The sequence below is a fragment of the Urocitellus parryii genome, chromosome 7 (genome assembly GCF_045843805.1).
Source record: "Urocitellus parryii isolate mUroPar1 chromosome 7, mUroPar1.hap1, whole genome shotgun sequence".
Lineage (NCBI taxonomy): Eukaryota > Metazoa > Chordata > Mammalia > Rodentia > Sciuridae > Urocitellus > Urocitellus parryii.
The window spans coordinates 40,975,696-41,003,386 of NC_135537.1; the positions used below are offsets into that span (position 1 = coordinate 40,975,696).

The 27,691-nt window shown below is 35.8% G+C and overlaps 1 protein-coding gene across 1 annotated transcript in view; it reads left to right on the forward strand.

Moving 5' to 3' along the window:
- Rad54b (RAD54 homolog B) overlaps window positions 1-26,029 on the forward strand; it is a 106,948-nt gene extending 80,919 nt beyond the window's left edge. The window contains exons 9-15 of the mRNA XM_026384518.2: window positions 2,885-3,024; window positions 4,891-5,181; window positions 8,945-9,120; window positions 20,371-20,632; window positions 22,355-22,421; window positions 22,611-22,811; window positions 25,797-26,029. Coding sequence (XP_026240303.2) covers window positions 2,885-3,024; window positions 4,891-5,181; window positions 8,945-9,120; window positions 20,371-20,632; window positions 22,355-22,421; window positions 22,611-22,811; window positions 25,797-26,029 — 1,370 coding nt within the window. The remainder of the gene's footprint in view (window positions 1-2,884; window positions 3,025-4,890; window positions 5,182-8,944; window positions 9,121-20,370; window positions 20,633-22,354; window positions 22,422-22,610; window positions 22,812-25,796) is intronic.
- Window positions 26,030-27,691: the final 1,662 nt, after the last annotated feature.

Sequence of the window (27,691 nt, forward strand, 5' to 3'; positions counted from 1 at the left end):
AGAGTTAGGTCTGAATTACTTAACATACTTCTGTTTCATACCTCATCTGGGTCTTGTTCATCCTTCGTTTGCCCCTCTGGCAGGAGCAGAAAGAAGAGAATCGTATTCACTCCTAATACTTACAAACCCTCCATTTCTGGCAGGAACAGGCAGGGCATGATTCTTCTTTTTTTTTTTTTTTTTTTTTTTTTTATACTGGAGATTGAACCTATGGATGCTTTACCAATGAGCTGCAAAGATCTTACTAAGCTGCATAGGGCCTCTCTAAGTTGATGAGGCTGGCCTTGAACTTCCAGTCCTTTTGCCCCAACCTCCCAGGTCTCTGGATTGCAGGTGTGTGACACTGTGCCTGGCTTTTTTTTTTTTTTTTCTTTTTCTTTTTTTAATTAGATCTATTCACACTTTTTGCTTTCATTCCCAGATTCACTCATTTTAAGATAGGGTGTGTGTGTGTGTGTGTGTGTGTGTGTGTGTGTGTGTGTTGTTCTTGTTGTTGTGCTGGGGATGGAACCCAGGGCTGGCCCTTGAGCATGCTAGGCAAGTGTTTTCTTTCATTGAGCTACATCCCTGCCCCATGATTGTTTTTACTATATCATGACCTTCTATGTATTTTTTTATCCTTAGTGTATTTTCTCTCTCTTTTTAAAAATGTTTTTTCTTTTTCTTTTTTTTTAAGTTGTAGATGGACATAATACTTTTATTAATTTATTTTTATGTGATACTGAAGATTGAACTGAGGACTTCACACATGCTAGGCAAGCACTCTGCCATTCACTGATCTACAACCTCAGCCCCCTTAGTGTATTCTTTATGCCTGTCAGATCTCTTATTGGAAGTTAAAATGAGAAAGAACAAGTGGGAATAACTGCTTGTTCCTTCTTTCTAAATTCTTAGGGTAGAAGTATTTCTTTTTTTTTTTTCTTTTTTTTTTTAGTTGTAGATGGACACAATATCTTTATTTATTTTTATGCCATGCTGAGGATCGAACCCAGGGCCTCACACATGCGAGGCAGGTGCTCTACCACTGAGCTAAGGCCCCAGTCCAGAAGTATTTCTTAAAGCAACAGGGAACAGAAAATTCCTTTTGTTATTTTTTGACTTGAGGTAAGGAAGGAGCTCATCTTTAAGTAATCCATAGTCATTTGACATCCAGTTTGTGTAGAAATTTTATATTAACCATTATCAGAGGCAATTTTTAAAACTACTTTTTAAAAAATAACTTTGACTCAGGAGGCTGAGACAGGAGGATGACAAATTTGAGGCCAGCCTCAGATATTTAGTGAGTCTTTTTAGCAACTTGGTGAGACCCTGTTTAAAATAAAAAGAAAAGAAGGGCTGAGGATGTAGATCACTGATAAAGTGCCCCTAGGTCAACCTAATCACCAAAAATTAAAAAATAAAATTGAGAAATGTTACATGATCTTTTTATTTTTTGAATTTAGTCACTTGTCACTTAAAGATGAAAAAGATTAAAAAAAAAAGACCAGAGTAAAATATCATAGTTACTTCCATCCTCAAGATTTAATAGATGCTCAACAAATGTTTGAAAATAATAGTAATATGGAAGCCAGAGAATGGAAAGGCTGGTATTGGTTATTTATAAAATATTATTTTTAAAGGAGAAAAGGAAATGGGGAACAGAAAACTTATGTGATTTTCATGTCTTTGACTGTTCAAGCAACTGAGTCGATTCTTCATTCTTAATTCCCAAAGCCACAGTTCACACTTCTTGACTAGCCTTTGATTTTGATATCCTTGGGACTGGAAAAGGACTTAGCTGAATTTAGCTGTCTTGTGTTGGAAGAGAAAAGCAGATTATTTCTTCTGATTGCTCAATATGGGGTCAATATTGCTTATTTAAAGAATAGTTGTAGCTATAAAATAAAAAAGATTAGCACTAGAAGTGATGAGTAAAAGAAATAAAAAAGAGGAGTAGGAAATAAAGGTTATTGAAAAGTATTGAAGGTCAGGAGTGAAAGTAAAATATTCCCCTACTTGAAAATCAGATAATTTTCTTTGGTAAAGATGGAAAGTTTTATATTCTTGATTACAAACAAATACCAATTTAACTAGCATTCCATACTAAATTTAATCTTTGCAGTAAAAAAAAAAAAATTGATTCTGGGACTTCATTCAGAAGTCTTTTGAGTGGTAGTGTTGTCCTCTGTATCCTTAATTTGTGAGTCTTGAGATTCTTTCTGCTTTCCTGTCCTTGTCAACTCAACCCCCTGAGCTCTAAATTTAGGAGAAAACTAACACTAACTTCCAAATTGGAAGTACTTACTCATAGTTGATTTTTGTATCCTTAGATTTGCCTGAAAGAAATTTTGGTTTTGTTTTCTGGTATTATCTATCCAAGTGCTATGGAAAGCGTTCAGTTAATATTGACTAGAAAATGGTTAGGATTCAGATTGAATACAGTGTAATAATTAGTTTCCGAGGGTCACCATAACAAAATACCATAGATTGGGTAGCTTAAACAACAGTTACTTATTTTCCTACAGTTCTTAAGACTGGAAGTCCACATCTAGGCACCATTGTGTTGTATGGATTGGCTACTTTGATCCTTAAAACCCGAGGAGCTACTCTGTAATAAGAAACTGGTAGAAGTAATTTCCTCGGGGTCACTTAGGGAAGAAATGATGCAGGTAGGATTTGAACCGAAGCAGTCAGACTCCAAAGCCTGTACTCAGCCACTATGCTTTGAAAACCATAGATAAAAATTTTTATGATTATTCATATTTTTAACTTGATTTGACCACTCTTTATTAGTTTTAAGGAAGTTGCTTGTATTTATTCCTCTTAAGAAAGAGAGTACAAATTGCTTTAAAGACCTTGATTATAAAACAAACTTGACTTTCTCATCACTTTTATCTTGCCTTAGGTACTCCAGTTCAGAATGATCTGCAAGAATTTTTTGCATTAATTGATTTTGTAAATCCTGGAATATTAGGTACTTTGTCATCTTATAGGAAAATATATGAAGAACCCATCATTATGTCAAGAGAGCCTTCTGCTTCTGAGGTATAATTTACTTTACCAGAAAAAAAAAAAAAAAAAAGAACTGTATACAGGACTGGGCCTGTGGCTCGGAACTACAGTGCTTGCCTAGCATGTGTGAGGCACTGGGTTCTATCCTCAGCATCACATAAAGTAAAAAACGAAACAAAACAAAAACAGATTGTGTTCACCTATAACTAAAAAATAAATATTAAAAAAAAAAAACTATATACAAACAGGCAAAGTGGTGCACACCTGTAATCCCATGGCTGCTCAAGAGGCTGAGAAAGGAAGATCATTTGAGAGCAGGAGTTCAAGGCTAGCCTGGGTAACATAGTGATACCTCTTAGAAACATAAAAATTTTAAAAATAGTGTATATTTATTGCATATATCTTGTGATCTGGTAATGCTACTTTTAAGAACTTATAAAGAAATAACAAAGGTTTGTTAAAATATTCTCCTGTAAGGGTAGCAAATTGGAAACAGAAAGGAAACTAAAAGAAAACAAACATTTCAAAAGATAGAACTGTATTGTCTATCAATTGAAATTGTTATAAGTTATTGATTATAAAAAAAACACACCTTTGGGGCTGGGGTTATGGCTCAGCAGTAGAGCACTCGCCTCACACGTGCAAGGCCCTGGGTTCAATCCTCAGCATGACATAAAAATAAATAAATTAAATAAAAAGTCACCAAAACAAATAAAAAACCACACCCTATTTCAGAGAAGTTAAATGTATGAAAATAATATTGTTTCAGATTCATAAACATAGTAATTTGTCAACAAATATTTATTGAACATATTCCATGAGCCAGGAACCATACAAAATAATAGTTTATGTGAATTTTTTTTTTTTTTTTTTTTTTTTGGTGATGCTGTGGTTTGAACCCATGGCTTTCCATATGCTATGCAAGTGCTCTACCACTGAGCTACAACCCCAACCTGGTTTATGTGATTATTTAGTAGCACGGAAAATGTTCATGTTCCATTATTTAAAAATAAAATCATATTAGTTAATTTATCCAACATATATGTTAAACATTGTAAGTGGGTCAAAAGCTAAGTGCTAGACACTGGGAGATAGATAATGAGTCAAATAGATTGGTTCTTTGTTTGCCTGAAACTTTGTAGTTTGAGATCCTATTTTTGTTTTAAATAAAAGTTAATCATTATATTTGTGTATTTATGTAGAGAAACAAGGCTTAGAAGATATACATAAAAATCTTTACAACAATGCTTGTTTCTGGTTGGTTAAATTTCTTATTTTTGCATGAATGTAATTTCTGTCTTTTCCTTAGTGCATGTATTACTTTTGTAATAAAAATTAAACATTGTTTTAAAATATAAGGAAAAAATTTCTGATTCACATAGGAACAATATATACATATGGGACTTATTTTATACTTTCCTGTAAAGTTCTGTATGCTGAAAAGTTTATGTAGAGAATTTTTAACATATTTTGATGATACAGTTGACTTAAGATGTACTGTTATTTAGTAAGCAATGTATAATGATTTGTAAAGCATCAACAGTGTCTCGTGCTATGAATTTCTTGTAAGCTTAGTTTTAGGATCAATACTTTGTCAAAATATTTGCTTCCAAGAGAAGCAATCAGAAAAGTGTGGTGGTACATGCTTATAATCCCACCTACTTGGTAGGCTGAGGCAGGAGGCTTGCAAGTTTGAGGCAAAACTCTACAACTTGGTGAGACCCTGTCTCAAACAAACAAACAAAAAAAGGGCCAATATTTGGCTCAGTAGTAGAGTGAGTTCAATCTTCACTGCAAAAAAAAAAAAAAAAAGAAAAAGAAGGATTTTGTTTTGTTTTTTGCTGTATCAGGTCTTTGTTGATAATTTTAATATTATTTTAATATTCTCTTTTTTCAAAGGAAGAAAAGAAGTTAGGAGAGAGACGAGCAGCAGAACTTACTTGCCGTACTGGACTTTTTATCCTTAGAAGAACCCAGGAAGTCATAAATAAATATCTTCCACCTAAAATAGAGAATGTTGTCTTTTGCCGACCAAGTGCACTACAGATTGAACTGTATCGAAAGCTGTTGAATTCTCAGACTGTCAGGTTTTGTCTTCAAGGGTTGTTGGAAAATAGTCCTCATCTAATATGTATAGGGGCTCTTAAAAAACTGTGCAATCACCCCTGCCTTTTGTTCAACTCTATAAAGGTAAGTAGGATATGAAACAGTGTCAGGAATATCAGATGAGGGTTGTATGGTATGTGAGTCCAAGAAGGCAGGTTGGGCTAATTCCTGAGCTTACATTTATGGGTTTTTGAAAAGTTCTGTGGACTTTCCATGATGGCTGTGCCATCGCACTTCTCCAGCTTTCTACTTGTTCCTTGAAGCATGTCCACATTCCTGGAGCTACAGTGGGGATGGGAAGAGTTTAGGCACTGCCTTAAGGAACACTTCTAATACTTTGCCATGGTGTCCTATCCTATTTTATGTTTTTGTTTGTTGCTAACAAATATGAAATTTACCATTAAAATTATTTTTTTTTCTCATCATAAAATTGATACCCAATTATTGCAGAATATTTGGAAAATTCAGAAAATCACAAAAAGTAAAAGTCATCATAAGCTTTCCAGATACAGAAAATCAAATTTTGGTATTAATAATAATAGTAATATTAGCTTACAGTTATTAAACAACTTATACCAAAGACTTAAAGTGCTTTTCTCGTTTTATTTACTCTTTATAAAACTATGTGAAATAAGCACTATTATTACCATTCCTCCCTGGTCTCACTGTGTTGTCCAGGCTAGTATCAGACTTCTGAGTTCAAATGATCCTCCTGCCTCAGTTTCCTGAGCAGCTGAGCCTAGAGGCATATATTACCATCTGTTTTTTGATGAGAAAATAGAGGCTCAGAGATATGTATATCATCTTTATTCTATAAAAACTTTATTCTACAAAAACTTTATTCTATAAAAATTTTAATGATGTGTGTACACTATTTTAAAATTATTTTTTACACAAATTTGTGAACATTTTTACAAATTTAGATATCTTCTACAGGTATGATTTTTAAAAAATAACTACAAAGTTGGGCTTTTGGATATTTAATAAACTTAAGACAGTTTGGAGTATGGTAGGAGTTTTCTGTTTTGAAATTGGAATTGGGTATTAGTACCTACTTTACTATTTATTAGTTCTTTAAACTATCAACAAGTTACATAATCAAGTTACACCTGTGAGCCTTGGATTTCCTATCAGGAAAACAGAGCCAATGATAGTTGATAATGCTCTTGTGACAATTTGATAAGAAATTATGGAAAAACCTAGCAGAATGCCTGGCCATACATGTTGCACAGTATCCATCAATAACCTGTTATTCCTAGTTCACCCTGTACCATTTTTCTTCTTTTATTTTTTTGTTGAACAGTAGAATCAAAATTTGATCAAAAAATAACCCACCAGAAAAAAAATTGTGATAAAATGCTACATTATACTTGAAGTCATTAATTATATATTTAGAAAATGGAGTGAATTTTCCAAGTTTGTCCTACAATAGATTATATTTACCTAGCTTATCATAGGACAAGTCAGCTTTGTGTAACTTTACAGAAGGCAGGATTATAACAATTTATTAAGTAACGTTTTTAAGAAACAGATTCTATACACAGTGGTAAAAATTAAACCCTTTGGGCATGAAGCCCAGCAAAAATAGAAACTAAAAATTCCTCCTTAAAAGGAAGACTTTATGATGGCCCAGAATGTACCAGTTAATTTAGAATATCCTTAAATGATCTTGAAGAAAGCTGCAGGGGGCTCTGTGTGTTTCTCCATTACTGCCATATGGCCACAAATAATGGGCATAGGATACTACGAGCTTCAAATAGGGTATCCTCATGTACAGTCAGAAATATATATTCAGAAATATGAAAAGGGCTAAAATGAGCCTTCCACATGTATAAGTAAACTTTAAGCAATGGTTTCTAAATACAAATGTGTTCCTATTGAAAGATTCTTTCAGTCAAAGTGATGGATCTCTCCATGAAATATGAATAACACATGTAACAATGTATAACAGCAATGATATTATAATGCATAATCAAGATTATTGGATTACTTGGAGTCAGGGAACATTTTGTTTAGCTGATAGAAGCCTGAATTGACAGTCTCTGTGATGAAGGTGATGAATCAGGCTATTATAGCATAAAGATATTATCCATTAGTTGATTATTAATTAGTGGTATATATAGCAATGTTCTGGGAAGCTTTTAAAGCTGTATCTAGCCAGGCCTCAACACATAGGGACTGATTCAGAATCTCTGAAAACAGGACTCAGGCATGAGGATTTTTACAAAGCTTTTACAAGTGATTCTGATTATGTGGTCCTGGTTAAGAACTTGTGCATTGCAATCACCTGTCTCCCTTGTAGTCTGATTTAATATTCATCAGACAACCTTCTGTTAGGGATTTGTTTTCCCCTTTGGATCTTCTTTAATGGGACAGAATAGATAAACCAATTCTTTTAAATAGGCGTGTCTTATTTGCAGGTCAGTAAATTTTCCAGAAAACATTGAATTCTAATTTATCCTATCTCTGAATTTGGTTAGCTTTAATCATTAGTCCATAGAGCTTAAGCATATTCAGGTTATTCAACATTAGACCCTGGATCTGCAGACCTTTGATGACCTTGCCAAGTCGCAGGCATTTTAGCAGACCTAATATGAAGCAGCTAGCAACCATCTCTTTCCCCTCATATGTATCAACTGATATAAATATCTTAGACTTCCAAGTATTTTTAATCCAGTGAATTTACTGAAGTATTGCTATATTAGTACTTAATTCCCAGCATCTTATACTACAGGATTCACTGCCCTTAAGATATTTCTCATACTATTCAAGAGGGAATGAAAACATTAGGAAAGTATAACAGTAACTGTTTAAATAAAGTCAAAGCTGAAATGTACTGGGAAGGGGAGAAAAAGTCTGTGAATAAAATTGGGGGAATTTGCATTGGGTCTTAAGTATTTATAGAATTGAGATAATTGGCCAAAAAATAAGAATGCATTCCAGGCTGTGGGTGTAGATTGAAAATAATTTTGAAAACAGTGATATATCTGTTAAATGTGGGAGTGAGGAGATCTGCCAGTTTGGGGAATTTAATCTAAAGAGTGAATAATCACTAATAATTTAATCTCTATTCATATGTTAGCTAGGCTGTTTGGGGGAGGAATTTCATAGATGCTGATATAACTTTGGAATAAAATTATTCTGAAGACTATTAGTAAAATAGGGGCTAGAGTAATTCAGTGGTAGAGTAACTGCCTCATATGTGTGAGGCTCTCGTTTAATCCCTAGAATGCCTTCTCCCGAAGAGACAACTATTAGTAAACAAAAAATATTATTGTAAGAATACATTCCTCTGTTAGTCGATTGGGTAAAATTGTAACTTCCTACTAAGAAACTGATAAGATTAAATAGACTATTAATGCTTTTTGGGTTTTTGAATATCACCTGGTAGGTGTTGTATGCAGCCACAACTTAGGTGAAAAAAAGAATAGGAAGGGAAAGGAGAAAATTAAATAGAAAAAGAAGTATTGATAATGGAAAACATCAGCGTTTGGGAGAGGACAGATCTTGCACCACTTCTTGACCTTTATTCCTCTCCTTTCTTTCTCCACCCTCTACCCCCCATAGTTGTATGTGGAAATAATCCTGCACTTGTAGGGTGGAGGTAGCAGCCACTAGGCAATCGCATTAGAACCGCTCAATAATTAACTCAGTAGGATGGATGCATGTTAGCTTTTTTCAAAAATGATCAAATCCTGACCTATAAAGATTTCCTTAAGAATGAGCTTGGATTTTTCAGGTAGCTATTGATCTTTACTCCCCACCCTCATAATTTTAGCATTTTTGCCTCTTTTTTTTTAAAAAAAAAAACAAACAAGCCAGTATTAACAATCATTATTTTGAACAGGAAAAAGAACGTAGCTCAACTTGTGATGAAAATGAAGAGAGGCGCCTATGTGAAGGCTTACTAAGGGTGTTCCCTGCTGATTATAACCCTCTCCTGTTTACTGAAAAGGAGTCTGGAAAACTACAAGTGGTGTCAAAGCTCTTAGCAGTTATCCACCAACTTCGTCCCACTGAAAAGTAAGAGACCAGTTTAACAAACTGCCTATAAGCACTCATGGAATTGTGATTGCATTATTTCTTAGTTCTCCCCTGCTTAATAAGAAAACATTAAAAAGAACATTCTTCTTTAGGGATGTGGTCAGCTCTTGGTATTTTGTGAAGTTATTTATAAATAACAATGTGTAAGTTTTATTTAAGAAAACTAAATGTAATATATTTATATTTTTAAAAAATCTATTGATGTTTTCTGATATATAATACAACTTACTTTTGAATCTTCTTTAGAATCCTTTCTTCCTCTTTTGTCCCTTAAATGTTGATACACATCAGGGTTTTTTCTTTAAACTTTTTACTCTCAACACACTTCCTGGGTGATCTCTATTTCCCATACTTTGAACTGTCATTCTTATAATATTGACTCCATGTCTTTGTCTCTAGTCCAGTCCTCTCTTCTAATTTCCACATGGTTATTTCTGTTTAATTGGCATCTGAATCTATCTTGGTGTCCTAGAGGCCTTCAAGCTTCAGGTAGTTGTCTAAAATTAGCTTCATCATTTTGCCATTCAAGCCTCATCTTTTCCTCATTATCCCTTGGCTTGATGAATGATATCATAATGCATGTAAAAACCTTGAAAGTTATTCAAGACTTATTTTTCTTTTTCACTTACCTAATAACATTGTCAGTTGCTAAATCCTATTTGTTTTATTTCTTGATCTCAGGAATCCATCTCCTTTCTGATACCAAGATTTTGATTATTCTGATTCCTGATTTGGGTTGTGATCTGATTGTCTTTTACGAACCACTTCCCTTTTATTTTCAACCCCATTGCATACTCAACATTGCCTTTAGTTATATTTCTAAAATATTAATATGATCATGTCACTCCTTTTCTTAAAAAATTCATTCAAAGACTCTTAATTTGTCTTGTAGAAATTTCTAAACTCTAGCATCTTTTGGGGGGAGGCTTGTTACCTCCACCAACTTAGGGGCACTCCACCACTGAACTACCTCCCCAGCCATGTTTTGTATTTTATTTAGAGACAGAATCTCCCTAAATTGCTTAGCACCTCACTTTTGCTGAGGCTGGCTTTGAACTCTTATCTCAGCCTCCCGAACTGCTGGGGTTATGGGCGTGTGCCATTGCACCCAGCTTCAACTCTAGCATCTTTGACAAGATCAATGGCCTCCTTTTCTAGTCAAACCAGTCATGGGTCCAGTTATACCAGACTATCTGTGAAACCTGTTATTTGCCTTATTTCTCACCCTGTGCCCCTTCTATGTTGCAGGTTTCCATGCCTGGTATTATCTCTGCTTCTCATTCTGAGTCCAGCCTTAGTAACTTCATGAGGCTTTTTCTCAAAATAAAAAGGGGTGGGTAAAGTGTCAGTGGTAAAGTGTCCCTGGGTTCAGTCCCCACTTTAAAAAAATTCTGTCTTTGATACTTGTTTGTTTTGTTCCCATATTGCTGTCCTGGTTTCCCTTAGTTCTTGGTCTATTTTTCCTCTTATTTAAGACAGTGTTTTAAAGTTTTTGTTTTCTAAGAGTCTCATCTCTGCTGCTTCTTGGGACCTTAGCTGTTTTCAATAATCTCTTTCCCCAGAGGCGTATAGTTCCCTTTTGGTTTTCACAAGCCATGCCCACTGCTTCTGTGGCTTCACCAAACCTGAGATCCCAGTTACTTTAGTTCTCTGGATTCAAAGTGAGGTGTCACAGAGACCAGTCCCTCAGGCAGCATTCATGTAGGTTAGAACTTTGCAGCCACTCGGCTGGTTTCAGTTCACAGAAGGAAGCTGGGAAATGGGTTGCTGTATTCCAAAGAATCCCCCCAGCTTTGCAGTACAGGGGAAGGGATAGGGCAAGTAAAACACCAGGAACTTTCCTACTCATTTACATGTGGTTTTTCCAAACTGGTGGTTTGGATAGTTGCTGTGGATCTTTTACTGGTTTCTAGAGCTCCTGTAAAGTTATTTAGTAAGTTTCCTGATGTTTATTTAATGTTTCTGTAGAAGAGGGTTTGGAACTTTTCAAGTCTACATCTTGCTAACATCATTTACCTGATTCATTTTTTACTATATCTAATGACTTTCTCTCATGGTTGATGAGAATTTAGTGCTCTTATGTTCTCCCTTCACCTTCCATCCTTCCAAGACAAGTCGTACTACAACTTTTAGCTAAATTAACATTTAATACTTACATCATTGCTACTGCATTGTTGTTTATTGCTCCACCTAAATGATTACATTTCATTTCTTTAATAATCCCTCCCCAAATGCTTTCTACCCATCTTCCCATTTACTTAGTTCTTTTTAACTGTTATAGTGTCCCCATGCTCTTCAAGTCTTTTAAGTTATTTTGTACTTTATCTTTACTCAATGAATCCTCTGTTCTTCTGCTACAATTTGATTGTTTTCTAATCTTGTTGCGGCAATCAGGCAAGAGGCAGCAAATGGCAGAAACCAAAACTTTATTTCTGGTGGGAGAAACCCAACTTTATTTATTTATTAGGAGAACCAAATTTTATTTTATGTTGGCAGGCCCAGAGGATATCAGCACTCCAGATTCTGAGCTCCCCTTACCGGTTTTTCACAACATTTATAGGCTATCTAGTGCCATAAATTTTCTATTCTAAAACAATATATGGTTCTGCACAAACTTTCCAAAACAATCTATATATGATTGTGTGTAAGAGTTTTCAGGCGGGAAGCATGTGTACAAAAGCAGAGTGCTTTTGTAAAAGGGAGATTGGCTCCTCTTGGAGGCCTTTGCCTGGAGCCTTCTCAGAGGCGTTAACACTTCAAAAGAAACTAGTTAGATCCTAGGGAAGGTCCTTCACAATCCAAAAGGTAGGAGTGAATGGTGCTAATTAGGTTCCCTGAAAACCCAGCTGACTTGAAAAGGGGAGGGATGGGGAACTCTCCCTTTCCCAGGCACTAATTTTCTCAGACAGTGTCCTTAGTTTTTGTATCCAGGCCTAGGTTAGTTACCCATTTCAATCTTTTTTTTTTTTAATTTATTTTTTTAATGTTGGTTGTTCAAAACATTACATAGTTCTTGATATATCATATTTCACATTTTGATTCAAGCGGGTTATGAACTCCCATTTTACCCCGTATACAGCTTGCAGAATCACATCAGTTACACTTCATTGCTTTACATATTGATAAACTCATGTCTGTTGTATTCTGCTGCCTTTCCTATCCTCTACTATCCCCCCTCCCCTCCCCTCCCCTCCCCTCTTCTCTCTCTACCCCCACTACTGTAATTCATTCCTCCCCCTTGTACTGTTTTTCCCTTTCCCCTCACTTCCTCTTGTATGTAATTTTGTATAACCCTGAGGGTCTCCTTCCATTTCCATGCAATTTCCCTTCTCTCTCCCTTTCCCTCCCACCTCTCATTCTTGTTTAATGTTGGTCTTCTTCTCGTGCTCTTCTTCCCTAGTCTGTTCTTAGTTACTCTCCTTATATCAAAGGAGACATTTGGAATTTGTTTTTTAGGGCTTGGCTAGCTTCGCTTAGCATAATCTGCTCTAATGCCATCCATTTCCCACCAAATTCTATGATTTTGTCATTTTTTACTGCAGAGTAATACTCCATTGTGTATAAATGCCACATTTTTTTTTATCCATTCGTCTATTGAAGGGCATCTAGGTTGATTCCACAGTCTTGCTATCGTGAATTGAGCTGCTATGAACATCGATGTAGCAGTGTCCCTGTAGCATGCTCTTGTTAGGGCTTTAGGGAATAGACCGAGAAGGGGAATGGCTGGGTCAAATGGTGGTTCCATTCCCAGCTTTCCAAGAAATCTCCATACCACTTTCCAAATTGGCTGCACCAATTTGCAGTCCCACCAACAATGTACAAGTGTACCCTTTTCCCCACAACCTCGCCAGCACTTATTGTTGTTCGACTTCATAATGGCTGCCAATCTTACTGGAGTGAGATGGTATCTTAGGGTGGTTTTGATTTGCATTTCTCTGACTGCTAGAGATGGTGAGCATTTTTTCATGTACTTATTGATTGATTGTATGTCCTCCTCTGAGAAGTGTCTATTCAAGTCCTTGGCCCATTTGTTGATTGGGTTATTTGTTATCTTATTGTCTAATTTTCTGAGTTCTTTATATATTCTGGATATTAGGGCTCTATCTGAAGTGTGAGGAGTAAAGATTTGTTCCCATGATGTAGGCTCCCTATTTACCTCTCTTATTGTTTCTTTTGCTGAGAAAAAACTTTTTAGTTTAAGTAAGTCCCATTTGTTGATTCTAGATGTTAACTCTTGTGCTATGGGTGTCCTATTGAGGAATTTGGAGCCTGACCCCACAGCATGTAGGTCGTAGCCAACTTTTTCTTCTATCAGATGCCGTGTCTCTGATTTGATATCAAGCTCCTTGATCCATTTTGAGTTACCTTTTGTGCTTGGCGAGAGAAAGGGATTCAGATTCATTTTGTTGCATATGGATTTCCAGTTTTCCCAGCACCATTTGTTGAAGATGCTATCCTTCCTCCATTGCATGCTTTTAGCCCCTTTATCAAATATAAGAAAGTTGTAGTTTTGTGGGTTGGTTTCTGTGTCCTCTATTCTGTACCATTGGTCCACCCGCCTGTTTTGGTACCAGTACCATGCTGTTTTTGTTACTATTGCTCTGTAGTATAGTTTGAGATCTGGAATCGCTATACCACCTGATTCACACTTCCTGCTTAGTATTGTTTTTGCTATTCTGGGTCTTTTATTCTTCCATATGAATTTCATGATTGCTTTCTCCATTTCTACAAGAAATGCCTTTGGGATTTTGATTGGCATTGCATTAAACCTATAGAGAACTTTTGGTAATATCGCCATTTTGATGATGTTAGTTCTGCCTATCCATGAACAGGGTATGTTTTTCCATCTTCTAAGGTCTTCTTCAATTTCTCTTTTTAGGGTTCTGTAGTTTTCATTGTATAAGTCTTTCACCTCTTTTGTTAGGTTGATTCCCAAGTATTTTATTCTTTTTGAGGATATTGTGAATGGAGTGGTTGTCCTCGTTTCCATTTCAGAGGATTTGTCGCTGATATACAGGAATGCCTTTGATTTATGCGTGTTGATCTTATATCCTGCCACTTTGCTGAATTCATTTATTATCTCTAATAATTTCTTTGTAGACCCTTTTGGTTCTGCTAGGTATAGAATCATGTCATCTGCAAATAGTGATAATTTAAGTTCTTCTTTTCCTATTTTTATGCCTTTAATTTCTTTCGTCTGTCTAATTGCTCTGGCCAGTGTTTCGAGAACTATGTTGAACAGAAGTGGTGAAAGAGGGCATCCCTGTCTTGTTCCAGATCTTAGAGGGAATGCCTTCAATTTTTCTCCATTCAGAATGATGCTAGCCTGAGGCTTAGCATAAATTGCTTTTACAATGTTGAGGTATGTTCCTGTTATCCCTAGTTTTTCAAGAGTTTTGAACATAAAGGGATGCTGTATTTTGTCGAATGCTTTTTCCGAATCTATCGAGATGATCATATGGTTCTTATTTTTAAGTCTATTGATGTGGTGAATAACATTTATTGATTTCCGTATATTGAACCAACCTTGCATACCAGGGATGAATCCTACTTGATCATGGTGCACAATTTTTTTGATATGTTTTTGTATCCGATTCGCCAGAATTTTATTGAGGATTTTTGCATCTAGGTTCATTAGAGATATTGGTCTGTAGTTTTCTTTCTTTGAAGTGTCTTTGTCTGGTTTCGGAATCAGGGTGATGTTAGCCTCGTAGAATGAATTTGGTAGTTCTCCCTCTTTTTCTATTTCCTGAAATAGCTTGAAAAGTATTGGTGTTAGTTCCTCTTTAAAGGTTTTGTAAAACTCTGCTGTATACCCGTCCGGTCCTGGGCTTTTCTTAGATGGTAATCTTTTGATGGTTTCTTCTATTTCCTCAATTGATATTGGTCTGTTTAGGTTGTCTATATCCTCCTGACTCAATCTGGGCAGATTATATGACTTAAGAAATTTATCGATGCCTTCACTATCTTCTATTTTATTGGAGTATAAGGATTCAAAATAATTTCTGATTATCTTCTGTATTTCTGAAGTGTCTGTTGTGATATTGCCTCTTTCATCCCATATGCTGGTAATTTGAGTTCTCTCTCTTCTTCTCTTCGTTAGCATGGCTAAGGGTCTGTCAATTTTATTTATTTTTTCAAGGAACCAACTTTTAGTTTTGTCAATTTTTTCAATTGTTTCTTTTGTTTCGATTTCATTAATTTCAGCTCTGATTTTAATTATTTCTTGCCTTCTACTTCTTTTGCTGTTGTTTTGCTCTTCTTTTTCTAGGATTTTGAGATGAAGTATGAGATCATTTATTTGTTGTTTTTTTCTTTTTTTAAGGAATGCACTCCAAGCAATGAATTTTCCTCTTAGAACTGCTTTCAATGTGTCCCATAGATTCCGATATGTTGTGTCTGTGTTTTCATTTAACTCTAAGAATTTTTTAATTTCCTCCTTGATGTCTTCTAAAACCCATTGATCATTCAGTAACCTATTGTTCATTCTCCAAGTGATGCATGATTTTTCCTTCCTTCTTTTATCGTTGATTTTCAGTTTCATTCCATTGTGATCAGATAAGATGCATGGTATTATCTCTACTCCTTTATATTGACTAAGAGTTTCCCTGTGACATAATATATGATCTATTTTTGAGAAGGATCCATGTGCTGCTGAGAAAAAAGTGTAGCTGCTTGATGTTGGGTGGTATATTCTATATGTGTCAATTAAGTTGAGGTTGTTAATTGTATTATTGAGTTCTATAGTTTCCTTATTCAGCTTTTGTTTGGAAGATCTGTCCAGTGGTGAGAGAGGTGTGTTGAAGTCTCCCATGATTATTGTATGGTGGTCTATTAGATTCTTGAACTTGAGAAGAGTTTGCTTGATGAACATAGCAGCCCCGTTGTTTGGGGCATATATATTTATGATTGTTATGTCTTGTTGGTGTATGGTTCCCTTGAGCAGTATGTAGTGTCCCTCTTTATCCCTTTTGATTAACTTTGGCTTGAAATCTATTTTATTTGATATGAGTATGGACACTCCTGCTTGTTTCCGCAGTCCATATGAGTGATATGATTTTTCCCAACCTTTCACCTTCAGTCTATGTATATCTTTTCCTATCAAATGCGTCTCCTGCAGGCAGCATATTGTTGGGTCTTGTTTTGTGATCCATTCAACTAGCCTGTGTCTCTTAATTGGTGAGTTTAAGCCATTAACATTTAGGGTTATTATTGAGATATGGTTTGTTCTTCCAGCCATATTTGTTTATTAATGTTACTAAACCTGATTTGTTTTCCTCTTTGATTATTTTCCCCCCTTTACTGTCCTACCTCCCACTGTTGGTTTTCATTGTTATTTTCCATTTCCTCTTCCTGTAATGTTTTGCCAAGGATTTTTTGAAGAGATGGTTTTCTAGCTGCAGATTCTTTTAACATTTGTTTATCGTGGAAGGCTTTAATTTCATCTTCCATCCTGAAGCTTAATTTCGCTGGATACATGATTCTTGGTTGGAACCCATTTTCTTTCAGTGTTTGAAATATGTTATTCCAGGATCTTCTAGCTTTCAGAGTCTGTGTTGAAAGATCAGCTGTTATCCTGATTGGTTTACCCCTAAATGTAATCTGCTTCCTTTCTCTTGTAGCTTTTAAAATTCTCTCCTTATTCTGTATGTTGGACATCTTCATTATAATGTGTCTAGGTGTGGATCTCTTATGATTTTGCACATTCGGCGTCCTGTAGGCTTCTAGGATTTGGGATTCTGTCTCATTCTTCAAGTCTGGGAAGTTTTCTTGTATTATTTCACTGAATAGATTGCTTAATCCTTTGGTTTGGAGCTCTGTGCCTTCCTGTATCCCAATGACTCTTAAGTTTGGTCTTTTGATATTATCCCATAGTTCTTGAATGTTCTGCTCATGGTTTCTTAGTAGACTTGGTGAGCTATCTATGTTGTTTTCAAGTTGAAATACTCTGTCTTCATTGTGTGATGTTCTATCTTCTAAGTGATCCACTCTGCTGGTAGTATTCTCAATTGAGTTTTTAGGTTGGTTTATTGTTTCCTGCATTTCTAGGATTTCTATTTGTTTGTTTTTTATTACCTCTATCTCCCTGTGAAATTGATCTTTTACTTCCTGGATTTGTTTGTCAATGTGATCTTTCATTGTCTGATTTTGCTGTCTCATGTCTTCCTTGAGACTCCAGATCATCTGAAGCATGTATGTCCTGAGCTCTCTATCTGACATTCCATCTGTTGCAGCTATTACCTCTTCTAAGGTTGAGTTGACCTGCATTGCCTGTGGTCCTTTCTTTCCTTGTCGTTTCATACTGCTGACGTTTCTTTCTGCTTGGTGAAATTGTTGTGTCTTTGATATTTTCCCTCTATTTATTTATATTGCTCTTGTATAGTTGAAATATCACCCTTGCAGGGCAGGTAGTGGCTGTGATCGTCCTCCAATTAGTGTGATCCGTCTACCATGCTGGCAGGCCCTAGGTCTGCTCTGCTGGTCGGTCAAAGGTCCGCCTACCCAGCAGGCGCCAGGGGCACCTGTGTCACTCCGTAGGTTGCTGGGCCTAACCTCCCGATGGGTCACAGGTTCCCCTAGCTTGCAGGCACTGGGGGAGGGGCCGGTTCCGCCCCTCAGCAGGCTTTGGGCCTGCTCTGCTGGTGTTCACAGTCCCGCCTACCTTGCAGACACTGGGGGAGGGGACGGGCCTGGCCCTCAGCCGGCCGCCGGACCTGTCCTAGTGGGTCCGGTCCGCGTTCCCCGCAGGCGCGTGTAGCTGCTCTGTCACTTGGCTGGTTGCTGGGCCTGACCTGCCCGCCTGTGGGTTGCAGGTTCGCCTAGCTTGCAGGCACTGGGGGAGGGGGACCCATTTCAATCTTGTTACAGAGTTGTTATCATGGGCCTTCTTTTATTCATTACCTGTTGAGAGCCAGGACAAGTCAAGGTGGCGCCTGGCACTTTGCCAAGAGGAGTGGTTTGAGAAGTAACGCCAGCGATCCATTAAGATGATAGAGATTCCTTAATGACTGACTGCTGTGTCTAGATTATGTCAATTAAATTAAGCTGTGTGTAATTATTAAGATGATGAGGATTCCTTAATGACCAATTGATGTACCTGGATGTTAATTGAAACAAGCTGTGTATAATCAGTTAAGTGTATATATACCTCTACTGTCTGACAATAAAGCGGCTCCCACTGTATCAGCCTTCACAAGTTCCTTGTCACTCGCTCCCTGGTTATTTTGCTGCAGCCAGACTGCAGCAATTACCTATAAATTCCTTTTTCTTCTGTGTTCAGTCTATTTTCTGTGTTTCTTGTTTGCTAGAATATCCTATAGTATTTTCCTAAGAGAAGATGGGATGTAAATTCCTGATTTCTTTCAGGTTTGAAATTGTCTTTATTTCACCCTAACACTTGACTAACAATTTGCCTGATTATAAAATTCTGGGTTGAAATAGTATTCCTTTAGAATTCTGAAGGTGTTGCTTTATATCTCTTCTAGTGTTTAGAGTTGGTTTTGAGAAAACTGATGCTTTTTAAATTTCCATTTCTTTTCATGTTTTACGCTGTGGAAGCTTTGGCAACTTTTCTTCATTTCTTACACTTTGAGTTATAATTTTTTAAGAACTTTTTTTAGATGTATGGACCTTTATTTTATTCATTTATATGTGGTGCTGAGAATCGAACCCAGTGCCTCACACATGCTAGGCAGGTGCTCTACCACTGAGCCACAGCCTCAGCCCCAGTGGAGTTATAATTTTAATGTACTTTAATAGGAGTCATTTTTTCATTCATTGAACTAGGAACTTTATAGTAGGTCTTTTTTCTCTGAAGACCCCAAGTTTGGGAAATATTCTGTCTTTCATAAAACAATTTTTTCCTTTGGAATTTCTAGCAATCAGTTATTAAACCTTTTGAATTTATTATTATGTTTTTTTCTCCTTTTGGTCATCACCTTTTCTTTTTAATGTATTTCCTGGCAAACTCTTTTGTTATTGTTCAACTGTCCTATTAAAACTTTATTTTGGTTATAATTTTAAATTTCCAAGATATTTTTCTTATTCTTGATTGTTCCTTAAAATTGTATCTCCCCCCACCCCCCTTCAGTACTGGGAATCAAACACAGGGCATTGTTCTTGCTGGGTAAGTGCTATACCCCCATACTACATTCAAAGCCTTGTATTTTTTTTTTTTGTGAATGCTGTTTTTTTTTTTTTTTCCTTCAAATTGTCTTTTTTCTTTGATTGCTGTTTTAGTTAGATTTCTTCTTTCTTGTTTTCTGGTTTTAGTTTCTCCTTTTCTTGTTAATCTCATCGCAGTAGCTGGTAACCCTTGGGGTGAGGCAGTCAAAATGTTAATTGGACACTGTCGGTAGGCAGGGCTTGTTAACTCATGTTATTCAATTTAGTGTTATTCACACTAAATTGGTTTTTCAATTTGGGGACTTCCTATCTGTGGACTTTTTTTCTGGAATCATTCAAGATTTTCCATAGACAAACAATCCTTGAGCTGGGACATGAGAGGGGTACCTGGCTATTTATTGATCTGGGAGTTGGCAGAAAAAGGGGATTAGGGTCTTACCATTGAGTATCCAGGCTTTCATTTTTTATTTGACACAATATCCTGCTTTATACAATCCTCTGGTCTGAGCTTCTTTGTTTTATTTTCTCCAGAAAGTGAACATTCTATTTGAGAAAAAAAAGTCAACTGTTCACATGGGGGGCGGGTCTAAGTTCTCTTTGCCAATGTTCTTTAACAGCTCCAGTCTAAATTACTTCCTTCTGAAGTGCCTTTGCAAGATTCTAAAGTGTGAGTGGACTTGTATTTGTTTCTTATTGGAATCTGCCTCTTAAGTTTCACATTCTCTCTACTCCTAATAAGGTCGATGCTTTACTCTTCCTTTTTGTTTTCATATATGAATTTCTACTTGTTTTAACAAAGAGTGCCTTTTTTGTTCATTTGTATATTTTGCTCATTTTCCTGCTCTTTCTAGGGTGATTTCAGAGAAATGTAAAGAGAGGTTGGCTCCTCTTTCAAGGAGAAAGGTCCTTATTCCACTGTCTTAAAACTGGAAGTTTAGACAATGACTTTAAAATTGAATGTGAAGGAATACTAAGTTGTAATTGAATAAAGTCATTATTGCATGTTCTGTAAATATCACTAATAATATTATGGTGGTATTTTCCTTCAACTAAAAAATGTTATTGTCTTTAATTGTATATAAAGAATCTTTCTTTATGATACAGGGTGGTATTGGTATCCAACTATACACAGACCTTGAATATTTTACAAGAAGTATGCAGACGTCACGGATATGCTTACACAAGACTTGATGGACAAACACCAGTCTCTCAAAGGCAACAAATTGTTGATGGCTTCAATAGTAAATACTCTTCTGATTTTATTTTTTTGTTAAGTTCAAAAGCTGGTGGTGTGGGACTTAATCTTATTGGAGGATCTCACTTAATTCTTTATGACATTGATTGGAATCCAGCCACTGATATCCAGGTAGGACTATTTATTCATCAGACATTACTGAATGGTATGATGATGATGATGATGATGATGTATAAATAACTGCTGCACATGGAGCCCTTATTTTGTGTCAGATACTCTGCTAAGTGCTTTTCATTTAACTTTTTAATCTTTAAAACATCCTTACAAATATGGATATTAGTGATCCTGTTTTTTTACAGATGAAGAAATGGAAGCTTATAAGGTCTTCCAGCTTATAAGAGAGAGGCAGAACCAGGATCAAACCCAAACCTTATATTTACAAGCCCTAAATCACTTCATAGCACTTTTGGGTCTTCGTGATGCTTGTGACCATGAGGGGAAAACAATAAAATGCTATGAATTGCTGTGATCAATTTGTGCAGGCTATGGTGAGGGTATAAAATTAGCTTATTTTGAATAAGTTTTATTTTTTTTTTTAGCAAGGATTTTTTCCCCACATTTTTTTATTGGTGCATCATAATTGTACATAATGGCAGGATTTGTTACATATTTGTACATGAACACAATATAACAATATAATTTGGCCAATTTCATTCCCCAGTATTTCTCCTTTCCATCCCTTTTATCTACTCTACTAATCTCCCTTTGATTTTTATTTTCTTCATCCATCCATCCATTGATGGGTATGTAGGCTGGTTCCTGAAAGAAAACCTTTGGTTTCTTTAGTATCTAGTATTTTCATGTGTTTTGAGATTTCTACGTATAGATTTGTACCTAAGTTAGTATATGCATTAGGGAATCCCAAGACAACTGTCAGGTTTACTGATTCACTGGAAGGACTCACAGAAATGAGAAAAGCAGCTATACTGACAGCTAGTTGTATTAATTAATGTTAAGGACACTAAAATCGCCGAAGGAAAAACGTACATATGCAGAGTCCAAGAGAGACTAGGCACAAGCTTCCATTTGTCCCTCCCAGCAGAGTTATTTGAACAACTCTTAATTCTTTTCAGCATTAATGAGCGATGACATATATGAAGTATCATCTACCAGGAAAGTTCACCTGGTTTAGAATTTGGTGTTCAGAATTTTCGTTTGGGTCAGTCTTGTAGGCATGGAGCACATGCATGGCTGACCTTATTTGCTTAGACTTGGCCCTTCCAGAGGTCAAATTTAGACCACATGGTCCAAGGCCTTCACCTGTATCACATTGTTAACATAAACTGTCAAATGTGGCTTCAGATAAACAAGGCACTATTTTGATATAGGATACTCTATAGCTTAGAGAGATGATATCTCTGGGAGCTGATTGGAGGCCAGACTTTTCTTTGAAACATGCAAAGTTTGAATGTCAAACCTTTATAGTATCATTGTTAATTCTTAAATCTCAGGGATCTACATAGAGCCTGAGTTGATTGCATATATCCTGCTACTAGCACTGGGAATGAACCCTTCATGCTCATGCTGTTCTTGATTCTTTACATTCTTGCTGTTCAAAATTACTGTCTTATTATTTTTAAAGATATACCCTTTTATTGTATGGCAACCCTGCAATTTGTTTTACAGTACCTCCGTGAATGCTTAGCCCCCGCTTTATGTAACCTAGGACAAAAATAGGAAATGGGTTATTCTTGGGGTTACCTAGGGTTTGGTTTTTGGAGTTTTAAGTAAAATACAGAATTTTCAATCTTAAAAATATGTTCTGGCAAATTACTTATGTGTCAAGGACCATTAGTTTCTGCTGTACTCAAAATTATCACTTATTTTTTATAGGCCATGTCTAGAATTTGGAGGGATGGTCAGAAGCATTCTGTACATATTTACAGACTCCTAACCACAGGTAATAACCATTCAATGTGACCAAAAAATGTATACCCTTTGAGTAATTAAAATAATTTTTTGATTAATCTGTTTCAATGTTAGAAATATATTATTATTGTATTTACTAGTATTGTAATAAGCATGTTTACTCTACAGAAATAATAGATATAAACATCTGAAGGAAATCTAATGAATGTTTTTTCTTCAGGTACAATAGAAGAAAAGATCTATCAAAGGCAGATCAGTAAGCAAAATCTTTCGGGGGCAGTTGTAGATGTAACTAAGACATCTGAACATACACAGTTTTCAGTAGAGGAACTTAAAAATTTGTTCACATTACATGAAAGTTCACTTTGTGTCACTCATGACCTGCTTGGCTGTATATGTACAAGTGGAGAAGATCAGACAGGTTAGTTGTATTTTAATCTGTAAAGTGAGTTTGTTTCTCTTTAGCCATTGAAAATATTTAAATAACTTCAAAATATTTATCATTTTCATATGTTGGTTTTCTTTTTTCCCCTCAGGTCACAGAGCAATGCCAGGTAGATATTTGAGAAGATATTCAGTTGAACTCAGTTTAGCACCTTATTTCTGAATTGATTGTGAAAAATTAACTTGTTTAAGAAAAATCTTTTAAAGCCTGGTATAATGCCTTAGAGTTAGAAAAAATGTTTTTAATTCTTGCTTCTATTTCATAAAAAAATACTTGACAAAATAATCCCACTGTTTGTTTATATTGTGTAGAACTTATTCATAATGGGGTCAGACTCTCTGGGATTCTTAACATGGTCTGTTGTTACAGTACTTGGTAAACTGCTCTTGCTGCTTAAGTAAAGCTGAAGATGTCAACTCTCCAGAATTAGATACTATTCAAAAAGCAACTAGATCAGGAGTAGGATTTGAGCAAGCAATGTCCAGTAGTTGAAAGTCACTTGATATATTTGTATTGAGATATTAGACTGTGTGATACTGACATGAAATAATTTGTCATATTAGCATATAAAATATTTTATATGAAACTTGTATATTCTCAATTTTATATTCATTAGAACTAATATAATCAGATATAATCATAATTATAATTATAATAATAAAGCATTAAGTATAATATAAAATATGTATATAGTGGGTAGATTTTAAACTTCAGATAAATGTTTTCAGATTTTCTCTTTAGCCATTTTTAGTAATAAAAATCAACATTTGATTTTATTATATATTCTTTATTTTAATATATTATTTTCTATCTTCTTTTTACTTGTATTTACTCTATGTTCTTTTTCTAATTTTAAGTCAGATACTTAGTTTAATGACAGCACCATTACAACCAGTTGAGATTTTTAAAGTTGTGATAAAATTTAAAAGAAGTCTGTCTTTTAGAATTACATAGTGAAATATTTGTAGGTGAAATGATATATGCTTTGTATTTATTTCAGAATATTGAGAAATGGAAAAAGTGTGGCAATCTAAATAAAAAATAATTGGCCATTAGATGATAGTCACTGAAGATTGAATTATATACAGATTCTTCATTTCTATCCTACCAACTTTTATCTTAATTAGAAATTTACCATAGTTAATAGTACCAGGGATTGAACCCAGAGGCATTTAACCACTAAGCCACATACGCAGGCTTTTTTTTTTATATATTTAGTTTTGAGACAGGGTCTTGCTAAGTTGCTGAAGCTGGCTTTGAACTTTCAATCCTCCTGCCTCAGCTTCCCTAGCCACTGGGATTAGAGAAGTACACCACCATGACCAGTTACAATCTTTAAAGTGGTTAGTCAGGATAGGCTAAGTGCTGTAACAGGAAACTAAAAAAACACAATGTAATTGTATTTGTTCATGTAACAGGTTAGTTATGACATTCAGTGGATAGTTTTTTTTTGTAATATGATTTAACAAACTAGACTTCTTTCACTTTGGGCCCTTCTATCCCTTGTACCTTAGTCCTCTGTAGAGATCCCCTGCATCTTCTATCTAGCAGTGAGAGAAGAAATGTAGGAAATTTTGCATAAGGATTTTTATAGGCCAGACCTAGAATTTTCACTGACACATCCCATAGGCCAGACTCAGTGGCTGTATCTAATTGTAAGGGAGGCTGGGAAATGTGCTGAGTGCCCTGCAGGGAAAAGAAATGGATTTGGTCCCTGCCATTCGTGTATTGTGTAATTCAGCCCTTGAATACTTGCTTCACCTGGAATACTTACTTGATTCAGTAATACTGAACTTCTCCTCTTGCATTGTTCTTCGCCTTTACTCTTTAGGCTTGTGATTGTTTTTGGCTACTACCAGTTCTTCAATATGTCAGCATCTCTTTCCTTTCATGACCTTTAAATGTACTTTTCCTGGAATGCTTTGTCTCTTCCCCATTTAATTCTTTGTCATCTTTTATATCTTAATAGAACATTTTCTCAGGGAACCCCTCACTTAACCTTCAGACCAGGTCAGCCTTTCATTGTGTTTAGAGCCCCCTGTATTTTTTGTAATGTAGTGCCACAGTTCCTTATCTTCAGTTCTGAAATCTATAGTGCTCAAACAACCCAAAGGGTTTTTGTCTTCATAAATTTGCAACAAAATTATTTGTGGCAAAATGCTTACCTACAATGGATATAAGCTTATTGGTAGTCTTTAACACATTTATAAGGCTTTTCATCTGACATTTGTAGAATACTATGAGATTGATTATGGAATGCTAACCACATTATTCCAATTATATTCTGAATTTGAAACAAATCTGGCTTCATAGATTTTTAGATAAGGGATTACGAGCCTATAATATATTATTTGAATAATTATTTATTTAATGTACATTTCTTCCATTGAACATAGGTTCTTGATTTCAGAGACCATGTCTATAAGGTCCTTAGCATCAGGATGGCCATCCTAAGTGACAGCCTCCATTTTAAGGAAAAAGTTTTGCTTTTCCACCCCAAGGGCATTTCTGAGAAAGACACACCTCTCCCTCATACCAACCCAACACTTAACTGCCCGCATTCAGACTGCTCAGCTCTGATTCCTGAGCCTCTGAATAAAAGTCACAGAACTCAAGTTTGTTTTGCCTCTCTGTCCTATAGAGTGATGGCCTTTATTTGTCAGTTCTGACAAATAAATTCTCATGTTTCTCTGCCTGGTCTCCATCTTTCATTTCTCGCTTACCCATCTCTTGTTCCTCGCTTTCTCTTCAATGTCTATATTTGTTCATAATTTTTGCTCATAATGCTTACATGAATATATATATATATAATTTGTGGAAAGGATGAACTGAATATTTTAACTTGAAAAATGGTGATCAAATGTTGTAAATCACATAAACTCATTGTCATTAAACAAAAAAATATTGCATACAATAAGATATTGGTTGGTCTAAGGATTTTCTCCTTGGTATTTATTTCAGATGATTCTTCGGAAAAGATTGCTATCTCTAGACATTGTCAACTTGGTCCACATCACCAGAAACCAAACTCCCTGAAACCTCTTTCCATGTCACAGCTAAAGCAGTGGAAACATTTTTCTGCAGATGATATAAATCTTACAGATCCTTTTCTTAAAGGAATAAGAGAGAATGTCTCATTCTTTTTTCAGAACGTAACAGTCACACTACGGCCATGCAGTGATAAGACTACTTAATGATGTTCCCTTGCTCCCTTTGTAAAATTTAACATAGTAATTAAATGTAATTTTTGAAAATTAATAGAATTACTTAAATCATAATATTTGTTGCAAAATTTATCAGTTCTTATACAATAATAAAAATTGAGTTAATTATTCTACTGTCATGTATAATTAGAACAAATAAGTTAAAAAATTAACTCAATTTTTTTCTTATTTTAATGGGTTTATTTTGCTACGTATTGACTAAAGCATTTTTTATTAAATCATTTTCACAAGGAATATGAAAAGGTAAAAATACTTTGAGAAATCTAATCATGAAGAATATTAAACATACACAATTGAGAATTTTATAAATTAAAACTGTAGCTCAAGGGGGGAAGAATCTGAGGCCAGAATTGCAAATGCTTAAGATATTGAGGGCAATTTGAGAATAGTCAGTAGGTTGGGGCCGGATTTGAAGGAAATTGGGACATTTCAGAGCACTAGTTCTTGGTCTGGGACCTCAGACTTTTGGGGGCCTAATATGCAGACAATAAAGGCATGCCCACCAAACATTGTTTGTACACTGAATAAAGTTCAGCTCCCATCAGAGGATTGTCTGGAGTAATTTTTGACATTTAAAAAAGTTTAACGTACAAAGCAAATATTAAAGGACATATCTACAAAGAGAAAGGGGTTATCTAGTCTCCAACTGGGTCTTCTGTGGTCAGCTTTTGCTTCCATTTTGGAAAATTTCTTTTAGACTGAATTTTTTGTTGTGCATGCGAGACAAGCACTCTACCAACTGAAGCTATATACCCAGACCCTTAGACTGAATATTGTCTTAAGGTGTTCAAGATTCAATTATTGAGCTGGGCTTGGAGATGCATGCCTGTAATCCCAGCAGTTTGGGAGGCTGAGGCAGGAAGATTTTAAGTTTAAAGCCAGCCTCAGCAATTAGTGAGGTCCTAAGCAATTTAGAACCTGTCCCAAAGTAAAAATTAAAAAGAGCTGGGGATGTAGTGTTGCAGGGGACAGACAGGCAAGACACCAAATGGGAACAGGTTTGACTATAGCCAGATTCAGAGGGCAAAGCTTTCTCTGTAGTCAATCAAACTTCCTAAACCCCAAATTCAGGCAGTTTCAGAACTTTATACCCAGCGTGTAAGGGGAGGGACTCAGAAGTTCTCAGTCTGCAGAAGTTCACACAAAAGCTTTTCTGTCACTGTTCTTGGCAAATTAACCTTTCAAGGACAGTGCCTGACAAGGGAGAGCTTCTTCTCCCCTTCTTTCTTCCCCCTACCAGCTGTTACCTGGAGCACAATTAGTAGCCTCTTCTCTTATCTACCTCTCTGCAGTTCCATTCAGAAACCGACCTGACTCCATTTTTGAAAAAAGCTACCTCAAAGCCTGTCCAAGGAAGGGGACATGACCCTTGTCCTTGGAAAAACCCCCAGAGCACTCCTAGGCACATACTCACCCTGCTAAGTTGTTTGCAAATAACTGGAGAGATCTGAGGCACCAGGTGTCCCTAACTCAGGCTAGGTGAGGACCCATAGCAACACCCTAGCAACCACCAATCAGCATGAGACAGGGAAATACCTGGGATGCCAGATGACCCTCCCAGTAGTTTATGGTGGTTGATAACATGTTGTGAAACCATGTAATTTAGCACCTACACCCCTCGTGGCTTTAACC